Source organism: Gavialis gangeticus, unplaced genomic scaffold (genome assembly GCF_001723915.1).
Source record: "Gavialis gangeticus isolate Ggan-Ray unplaced genomic scaffold, GavGan_comp1, whole genome shotgun sequence".
Classification (NCBI taxonomy): Eukaryota; Metazoa; Chordata; order Crocodylia; family Gavialidae; genus Gavialis; species Gavialis gangeticus.
In genome coordinates, this window is record NW_017728994.1 from 71616027 (window position 1) to 71626831 (window position 10805).

The 10805-nt window shown below is 39.8% G+C and overlaps 1 protein-coding gene across 3 annotated transcripts in view; it reads left to right on the forward strand.

The window, feature by feature from the left end:
* Positions 1-10805, forward strand: part of PTPRE (protein tyrosine phosphatase, receptor type E) — a 235412-nt gene that overhangs the window by 195795 nt on the left and 28812 nt on the right. For all 3 annotated transcript variants that reach the window (XM_019502996.1, XM_019502997.1, XM_019502998.1), the window contains 4 exons: positions 2131-2266; positions 2691-2840; positions 5501-5594; positions 9800-9876. In XM_019502996.1, coding sequence (XP_019358541.1) covers positions 2131-2266; positions 2691-2840; positions 5501-5594; positions 9800-9876 — 457 coding nt within the window. The remainder of the gene's footprint in view (positions 1-2130; positions 2267-2690; positions 2841-5500; positions 5595-9799; positions 9877-10805) is intronic.

The following is a 10805-nucleotide window of genomic DNA, read 5'->3' on the forward strand; positions in this document are numbered from 1 at the left end:
GGATCCAGGGGGCTAGGGGAGCAGGTAGGGCTGGTGGGGTCCCACCCTATGGTCCCCTTCCTCCTCCACCTGCCCAACACCCTACTTACCTGCAGTGGAGCCTGGGTCCAGCTCTCTGCAGCTGGCACACTGCCTGCCCTGCACGACAGGCTGCATGCTTCAGCACCAGGGCAAGGGCCAACCATAGAGACACTCTGGCTGTTACCAGATTGTCTCTGTGGAGGACCCAGTCTCCGGTTGCCTCAGGGCATGGCCTGGGACCATGCCCTACCCTGCTTTTTTTCACTCCATTTTTTTTTGACCCCTGGATATCCAGGGGTCTAATTTTGCCCCGTGCTGCAAATTTGCAGTGCGAGGAACATTTTCTCATTCCTGCATGTGCCTCTTGCAGTGTCTCAAAGGAGTTTGAGTCACTGCAAGAGGCACATGTGGGCTCATCTGGGTGCGCCCATACAGTCTGCAGTGGGGAGAGAAATCAGGAGGCAAGGGAAGGGGGAGGGTAAAGGCTGATGGTGGTGCAAGGGTGGACAGTGAGCGAGGATGAGAAAATTGTGTTGTTAGATGATGTAAAGAAAGAAAACTATCTAGTAAAATCTGAAATCAAGAAAATAGGAGACTGAGAACACGAGTGAGTGCAGTGGAGTAGTTTGAGTACTTACAGAAAGAAGCGAGAAGCAGGGGCAATGCACTGAGTTAGAAACGTGGCAACTGATGCTGCTTAGAAGGAAAAGCGATAAGGGCAGCAAACTGGAAATAGTGAAAAGGGTGAGAGAAAATGTGTGGGAGGAGGAGAGAGAGAAAGGAAAAAGAAATAATGATGGGGGGATGGGAGAGAGGAGCAATTTGAAGCCAACAGAAGAGAGCCTGACCAAAAAGATTATTAAAATCTATGCGCGAAGCATTTTAGGTCTGAAGCAGGTTGTGGACACTGGTCACTCTTAGAGGGCCAACGAGTTTTATGGTCTTTTGATGTCAGTGAGCTGTGCTGGGTTTAGTTTGCCCATTTCAGTTATCCTACAAGTGGAATTTGTTGGACTATTGGTAGGTGATTTCTTCCACCCAGCTTTTCTGACCATGCTGAGGATTTCGGTGTTTTTAAGAACTGAATGCAGCATAATTTTCTGCTTGGACAAAGATGGGCACCGTGTATCTAGTTACATATAGATGAAGAATATGCATTTGCACACACATTTTATATAATAAATTATTTTTACAGATTTATAATAGATTTACAGAATAAAGAACTTATTTGAAAACTTGGTGCCACTGTCATTTTTTAAAATAAATCGAAAGAAGAAATGATGGCTTCTTATTCTATACACATAGTGAAGTGAAAAGTAAACAGAAAATGATAGTAATGATTATATTTTCTCTAGTCTGTATTTTTTTGAGAAAATTATCATTGTTTATGATGCTGGAACATGATTTCTTAGAGTGTATATTTCTTACAAAAAACTAAAAATAGTTTAGTAAAAAAAGCTGCTAGGTAAAATTGACTAACATTGTTACAGAAATGTTAATGTCTAACACAGGATGCCATGCCCTTTTCCTCTAAAAGGAAGAGCTGAAAGGCATTTGTGATTTGGTATGATTTGTAATAATCTTGCTCCCTCTGGTGGCTATTTGGGATCATGTGATAATATTTTAGAACAGACATGCTAAAAACTTCAGCATCAAATAGTGCTTAGCATTTGGAAAAGAAGGTGCAACAAAAATTTTTGTTACCAAAGTAAAGTAAAAAAGAGATTTAAGGATCATTTTTAAAAGTGTGCTTTTACTCAATATCTTTAGCTTGTCAAAAACACAATCATAATTTCCAACTTTTGTTTTAATTTTAAAAAATTAAACCTTTTAACTAGCTCTAAACTCATCACAGAGGGAGGAAATTTATTCCAAAAATTTTCCAAAATTCCCTTTGTTTTTTTGGTTAAAAAAAAAAAAGTATTGCAGATTCATTTGTAGAAACCCTTTTCATTAATGCTATCATTTAAAATGAGAAACAGATTTTTATGATGCTTAACATCAGTTTGGGTTTCAGTTTAATATGAGCAAAATATGGATTATCTCTGAGTTTACCTTAGTAGTTTCTCTTAGCTTTATAGCTCAATGGTGTCTCTCTTCTTTTTGAAGTGCTGGTGTAGGTCGAACAGGCACATTTATTGTAATAGATGCCATAATAGATATGATGCATTCTGAACAGAGAGTTGATGTTTTTGAGTTTGTCGCAAGAATCCGTAACCAGCGCCCGCAAATGGTTCAAACCGAGGTAAATAAAAATTTAATTTTGTGATAGTTTGTTAATTTTTCATATTTAAAACTGGCAATGCATTGATGTTTTCCAAACAGTGGTACCTATCCCAATACTTTCATTCCTCCCTACACAGCCTGAGCAAAGCTGAACAAGAGATTAATAGTGTTGCAGGGTGTTAGGCGAATAAGGTGAATGATAACTCATCTATGAAAGAACTCTGAGACTCTGCTTCTGTATTCTTCCCGTTTGTACCCCATGATGTTCAGAGCGTAATAGAAATCCCCTATCATGGCCAAGGCTTATTCCTTTAACTTGTTTAGTGGCCTAACAAGATGGGAAATCATGAATTGATCATATAAAATAAATGGATGTGCTGTATTTTTTTAAATTATATTTAATTGTTTTAAAATATATTGTACTTGTTGCTTATTCATTCCAGATGCAGTATTCATTCATATATCAGGCCTTGTTGGAATACTACCTCTACGGTGACACAGAACTAGATGTGTCCTCCTTAGAAAAGCACCTACAAACATCACACAGTACAACTCCCCATCTTGGACAAATGGGGCTAGAAGAAGAATTTAAAGTAAGTAAAATAAAAAATAACTTGCCAAAATTTTAGGTGCTGGGCCAACAAGACATGTTCATATGTAGAAGAAATATAGCTTTTTTTAAAGCTGTCAGAACTAAACAGCTCAACTTTATTTCTTTTGTTTCAAGTTATGGGAAAGATGAGGAACATTTTCCATGCATAGAATTTGTACGGTCAGAAAACAATATTGTGGAACCCTCCCTCTCTAAGGTTCTGCTCCTAAAAGTGATGGGCCAAAAATGACAGCACAGTATTCTACTAACCAAATCCACATAGGTCCTGAGTAATATTTTCTTATAAAAATATATTTTTTCAATGTATACTCTTGTTAATGTTGCAGAAACTGGGGAATGGAGCCAGATTGCATTTCCTTTTACTTGCTCATTGACAGAACTTGATTGCAGAACTCTTGTACTTGCTGAAGTTGCTCATGCGGAGGAGAACCCAAATTGACTTTTAGGTCTCTTGATCAATTTGCCGAGCTGTTTGCAGGGGGAAAAAAAATAAAGATCTTTTAGTGTCACTGAGAGAGCATAAATGGATAATGCCATCCATACTATTTCAACACTTTTTAGAAAAAAATATAATCACATCTAAGAGTTCTGAAGAAAACTTTATAGAATGACTAGCCTTATAACATATGTGTAAGTGTCTTTATATCACCTTATTTTGTGTATCAGATTAAAGCATAAAAATGACATGGAGCTTTAATTGGATCAATATCACATGTTCCCATATGGGATTCCAATAGTTAGTCATTTGATTATCTTGTTCCAGTGGCTGTGGCCAACAGGGAAACTTGTCCTAGCAGTCTAGCCTCAAGTTAAATGCTGAAAAGAGGATTTCATCACTATCTGTGACAACAAAGATGCAAATGAACAAGCAGAGCACTTTGATTTGCTTCACAATTCCTGCTACTGTTTTCTGCTCTCTCATATGGCTGACATGATTTTTTAGAGCCAGCTGCTTTCCATACACGCGCAAAACATAGTTCAGTTTGGAGGTCATCCGAATTACAAACATATAGCATAATTCAGTAGCATAATCAAAGTACCATTTGGCTTCATTGTGCAAAGCAGAACTGTGTTTAACCAGTTTCAGAGACAGCATGAAGTTTCCAACAAGTAGACAACATCCCAGAAAGGGCTTTTTCCACATAGCATAAATTCTTTCACTTCTAAATTCAAAACTTATTTCTTAAATTAAACTTAGAATAACTATTTATTATAATGCAATTAAAATACTATATTTTAAAATGAGTTTGGTTTAATCCTCTTTTTCAAATCATTCCTGAAACTTATTTCTCCCAAGAGACCTGTCAAAGAACTTGCACACTTACTAATTTTCAAAGTATTTATTCTTTACTGAAAGAACAAGTACTGAAGTTTCAGAAGAAAATAGTTTATTTTTGTACAGAATGTGATTCAGTACTTGTATTAAACTCAGTCCTCACTATGCAACTGTGATCTGCATATTTTTAATAACAATCTTACATGAGCAGAAATGGTTTATTTCCTTGTGCACTTCCTTGATCTCTCTTGCTTTGATGAATAAAAAAATCATAGAACCATAAAAGTAGGGTCGGACAGGATCTTATAGATCTTTAAGTCCAACACCCTGCCAGGACAGGAGAAAAAACTGGGCTCATATGATCCTAGCCAGGTAGGCATCAAGCCTCCTCTTAAAGACCCCCAGGGTAGGAGCCAGCACCACTTCCCTTGGAAGTTGGTTCCAGCTCCTAGCCGCCCTGACTGTGAAGTAGTTCTTACGGATGTCTAATCTAAACCTACTCTCCAACAACTTGTGGCCATTATTCCTTGTTATGCCAGGGGGCGCAAGGGGAAACAAGGTCTCTCCCAAACCCTTCTGGTCCCCCCTAGTGAGTTTATAGACAGTCACCAGGTCCCCCCTCAGCCTTCTCTTGTGAAGGCTGAACAGGTTCAGGTCCTGCAGTCTCTCACTGTAGGGTCTGCCCTGTAGTCCCTGGATCATTCGGGTGGCTCTCCTGTGGACCCTATCAATGTAGTCCACATCCCTCCTGAAGTGGGGCGCACAAAACTGGACACAGTACTCCAGCTGTGGCCTGACCAGTGTTGCATAGAGGGGGAGGATCACCTCCTTGGCCCTGCTAGAGATGCACCTGTGGATGCACGACAAGGTCTGGTTAGCCCTGCCAACCGTGACCTCACATAGTCGGCCCATGTTCATCTTGGAGTCAATAATGACTCCAAGATCCCTTTCTGCCTCCGTGCTCTCAAGAAGGGAGTTTCCCATTTTATAAGTGTGCTGCTGGTTACTACTGCCCAAGTGCAGCACCCTGCACTTGTCAGTGGTGAAGTGCATCCTGTTTTTGCTAGCCCAGCCCTGTAACCTGTCAAGATCCTTGGGCCAGAAACCACATGTCTGTGCCTTAGCAAAAAGGTGAGCGCTTAGTGAATAGTTAATGTGTTCTTGCTTTTTTTGCTGGCCAGTGTAAAAAGTTTCTGTGTGCAGCGCTCAGCCTCTGACACAACCACTACTAGCCCCCAGTCTAACTGAGAAGTGAGGTTAGTAGGCTCCAAATAGAGACTTGTCCTTTGCTGAGTATAAGAAACAGCTAGCACTGAAGGTCAAATTAAAAAAATGGGTCTAATGCATACGTTTATTCATTGCAGAAATTAACAAATGTTCGGATAATGAAAGAAAATATGAGAACTGGCAATCTGCCAGCAAATATGAAGAAAGCCAGGGTCATCCAGATAATTCCATGTAAGATGTTGTATTTTCTACATTATTATAAGTATATCTGCTTAACATTTTAAGTGCCATGTCAATATTATTGTACTATTAAATGATTTTTGTAATGTGTAAGCATCATTTATTACATATGTTGTTAGCAGGTTACCTTACAAAAGAATATGACACTGTTGTTTTGAGCTAAACAGTAGGTGGCACTCTTAAGACTGAAATTTGAGCAAACTAATTTGCAGCTTTCAAAAAGAAAAGACTTTTTAGTTGCTTTCTATTTCTACAAATGTTTGCACATATGCAAAATAGAAAGTTATATCAAGAAATAAATCCTATTAAGAGGAAAGAAGTTTGAATTCCATCACCTAAGCTATTTGTCCTATGGTACTATTGAGAAGCATTCTTTTTTTCTTTCTAGAACTTTATTTATTGAGGTTTTCAGTTAGCCTTCCTTTTTGTTACCTGTTACTTTACAAGTATATATATTTAAAAATTTATAAATGGTTAATATTACTGAGAGCTTTACAATTTCAGTAACATCTCAAGGTGACACCTAATGTGTACATTCTCCTTTGAGTGATGGGCCCACCTCATTGTGATGGGTATGCATCTTTCTCCAGAACTCCATCAGAGGTATTTTGTTTTAGTGGGATATGCATGGCACACCATGGCCCTGTCTTTCCCTGTGGCAAGAAATGGTGCTCCTCAGTTCTGGTTAAACCCCTTGTCTAGAGAGAAAGAGTGCTTTTGTTGGTTCACGTTATTATGGCCTATAATCCTACCTGAATTTTTTCTTTCAAAGTGCTTCAATTACTTGATATTATTTCTATTATCTTCTGCTGCTCTTTTTTTTAAAAGAAGGGGATTGTTTCTTAGCAGTTTGGAGGCGTTGTTTTGTTTTGCTGAGGTTTGGCGTCCCTTGTGTTCCCCACCCCCCATATTAATGTGTATTATTTCATGTGAAACTACCATATTGAATGCTGCCTCCTTCTCATTGACTCTCTTGATTTTTCCCCCCCTTCTTATAAGGTGGAAGGTTTAGGAGCTATTTTTCTCTTTCTGGTTTTCAGATTTCCTTGTTTGTGGTTTCTTCCCACTCACAGTACTTCAACCTGTGCCCAGTGGTGCATCCAAAGGTGCTTTGTCCTCTCAAAGTATCCCATGTTCCTGGAGAATGCTCCATACGCAGACCTCTTAAATTCAGAACTCATAAAGGCTGTGATTCATCTCATGGGTAGATCCATGGAATCTGAAGACTGTCTCTGAGACTGAATTCCTAGGAAAGTCCCCTGTCCAGGGCTCTTTGAGAGAGCCTGGCTCACAATGTCCTTGTCCATCTGCGTCGCACATTTCAGGTCCCCTTAAGGGTACTGTCAAAGCTCACAAAGGTTCCAGCATTGATGGTCCAGTACCATTGTCCGTTGTTGGCCTAAGCCTTCCAGATTTCTTTGGAGACGGTCACTGAGCCTTAACATATGTTAATTAACATTTTACAACAAAAATGGATCTGCACATCAATGACAATGGGTCTACAAGGGAATCTTGGAGATGCTTGGTCACTTGGCTTTGAAGAGCTAGAAGTGTGGACAGGAAGAAACCAAGGGTGCCTGTAGACACGCTGCAAGGTTGCTCCCATGCCCTGTAATTACAGTGTATCAGAGCGTAATTATTGTCTTCCGGCCACCCTCTGCATCTCATGTATCAGAGTCCTAAGCTTCAAAATGGTGGTGGGGGTGCTTTAATTAAAGCTCATCAAACAAGCTTTAGTTGAAGTACTCCTGCCACTATTTTGAAGCACAGGGGCACTGATACACAAGACACTGAGGCATTTTAATTAGAGAGGCTCAGAGAGCCACTCTAATTAAAGCACCACCCCACCTCTACCCCCAGAGCATATGTAAAAGTGCCAAGTTTCTCCAAAAAGACTTTTGTTCAACCTGTAACCTTCAGTAAGTGCCCATACTGCTGATGAAAAGTCAGAACCATTTGGATCAACTCCAGAAGGAAAGGAGTGGAAATGGTAGTTGTTTTCAGACCCTCCTCCTGCCTTACAGATTTTGGGATTTTCTAAGGAGGCGCAAAATACTGTGGAGAACCTTCTCCTTGAAAATTCAGAATTGTTTAGAATGAGGATTGATGCAGCACTGCATACTAGGGGTGTGTGAAGCAGGCCCTATTCAATTCAGATTTGGCCCGAATCAGGGACAATGATTCAAACAGTTGATTCAGATCACTGTCCCTGATTCGATCTGGCCAAATCTGAATCTGAAGATTTCATCAGCGATTCAGACATAGACACAGCTTCAAAAGTTTTTTCTACATACCTTGAGGTAGCAGGCATGGCTCGTGATCACTGCAATGCTGGGACACATGGAACATCCCACAGGAGTGGTGGGGTGGGGCCCTCCACATGCTCGGCGGCAAACCTGGAAGTGGTTCCGATCTACTTCCGAGTCTGCTGGGGAGTATGCGGGGGGGGCCCCCTGCAGTCCTCCCTGGCTTGGCAATTGGCCACTGGGGAACCCCGGGTGCCCTCCCTCGACCCAGGAGGCATCAGTCACCGAGCCGGGAGGGGGGGCCCCTGCGCGTTCCTTGGTGGACCCTGAAGTGGACCAGAAGTGCTTCTTGTCCGGCTTCTGGTCCATTACTGTGTCTGCTGCTGAGTGTGCTGGGGAGCCCCCCATACTTCTGTGGAACACTCCATGTGCCCCAGTATCTCAGCACTTGCGAGCCACCTGATACCTAGAGATATGTAGGAAAAACATTTAAAGCTGTCTCTATGTCCGACTCTGAATCTTTCCAAATCAATTCAGAGGGTTCCAATCTGATTGAGAAATTAAAGGGTCCTCTGATTTAATTTGGATTTAGAGATTCGGCCACTGAATTGGGCTGAATCGAATCATGGACTGAAGCTTTGCACGGCCCTATTGCACACCCTTAAAGGCCTCTTTATGCTCCTGTTCAGTTAATTCACAGTTTTTAAAAGGAAACTGAAGTACCTGCTACGTTCTGTATATATTCAGCATCCCCCCTGTATTCCTCCATTTTTTATGCTGACCAATTGACTTTCTAAACTAGACAGAAAGCAGCATAGTTTCCATAAACAGAAACAGTATTTTGCTGCATTATTTGCCTCACTCCATTTTTCAGGCAGGAAACAAACCTTTGATGGTGCAGCTGAAATGCTTATGATCCCTTTTGGTGTCTCTTTGTTCTTCTACCTTAAATAACTACCTGACTTTCCAGTATGCCTCAGTCCCAGTTACATCATACCACTGGGTTCTAGACACCATTGCAGTAGGATATACCATACAATGCAGTTTGCTTTTCACTCCAAATCCGACTTTTCAGGAATGTATTTCACAAGATTTTGCTACACCAGAAAGTACTCTCCTCTTTAACACTGAGAGCAGCTGAAGGAGTCACTCAGTAGCTCGGGGACAGGAGTTCTAGACTGGTTAATTTCTGGTTCTAAAGAGGATGGGACCTCATTCTGCAATTAAGAAAGTTCAGTACCATCGTTTGCATTTGCAGTTTCCAGTTCAAGATGGTCATGTTGAAGGAGGGTAGGATGTAGATGTGTGTATGGATATCACATATCAGTAACTGGAGTTCTCCAATTAGTAAATTCTCTTTCTCCATCAAGTCATTGTCCATATACACATCCTCACTGTGGGTGATTCCAAAGCAAAAGGCTTGTGTGCTTGAGATGTGTACCCACAGTGTAGATGTGCAGGTGGAAAACACATCTTGAACTCCAGTGATTGGTAAGTAATGTCTCTTTCTGCAAGAATTAGTAATTATTTATATGTTTTGCTATTTTAATCATTAAGTGTAAAATAATGTTGATACTCATTAAAGGCTTAATGAAGCATTTCAGCAGTGGTGTTTCTTAAATATGAATCCTTCAATTTTGCATGTGAAAAGTATAGTTTTCTGAGAAGACTGTCTAAACAACAAATGGTGATACTGAATGCTCAGTTTTTGCAATCATCAGGCATTAAAACATGGATCCAGGTCCTGAAGGCTCTTATTGATGTGAATAGCTCCATTGATTTCCAAGATCAAGCACTTGTTATGTCACTCTTTTGGGCTTTCAAACAAGGATTTCTTTTTTTTTTTTCTTCTTTTTTGTCATGTCTATGAAAGTACAATGAAACAATCGATCTGCAAAAACAACAACAACAACAACAACAAAACATGGTGTGGATGTTTTTGTTTTTCAGATGACTTTAACAGAGTGATTCTTTCAATGAAAAGAGGTCAAGAGTATACAGACTATATCAATGCTTCCTTCATAGATGTAAGTACAGATTTCTATATGTTTAAATTCATTGTTACTTTTTGCTACAGACTGTTTTAATGGGTACAATCAACATTATTTAGGATCCACATTTAGGTAGGGTTTGTTTTAAAAAACAACAACAAAGGTTGTTAAAAAGCAAGTAGAGATAGAAACATTTTCTTGGTGTTTTCAGTTTCAGTAAAACCAGTTTTTGTGATGTTAGCATTCTCTTGTGCTAGGAATTCAAACATGACAGCATATTGGTAGTGGCTACCAGCTAAACTAGGAAAGAGTTTAACAACAAGAGGGAAGCTCATCTAACCTTTATGTTCTTATTGAAACTAGATGTGGTTAAAAAAGTAACAAACTGACGGAACTTGATTGGCAAGGTTCTTTGAATAGTTGTAATATCTTTTATTAGACCAACTGAGTGTTGGTCTAATAAAAGATCACTCAGTTGGTTTAATGAAAGAGATCACTCAAAGAACCTTGGCTGCCTATGTGCTTAGACACGGCTACAACCAAAAACCCTTGAACATGATTGGCATTCAAAATGGATGGGGAAGATGGATTGAGAGGTTAAGGTACTAGGCTGATATTTAGAAGACCTGCTTTAATGTTCTATAACAAGTTAGTGTCAAAGCCAGGAATTAATCAACTCAGTCTCTTTTTCCCCATCTTTAAAATGGAGGATAATATTTTTGTGCCTTAGAGGGGTTTTGTAAAAATAAAATCCACTAACAATTGCGAGCTTCTATACCACAGTTATAAAGACTAAGATATAGGTAAACTGAATTACTATTAGCACAACCTAGTAGCTCTGGTATTATTAATGTTGTCTGACACCTTCTTTTTCAAGGTTCTTTTTCATTTGCTTATCATTTTGACATACTTTAACCTTGGGAAAAACTTAATCTTAGACATGCATACAAAGTGGGGGGGGGGGG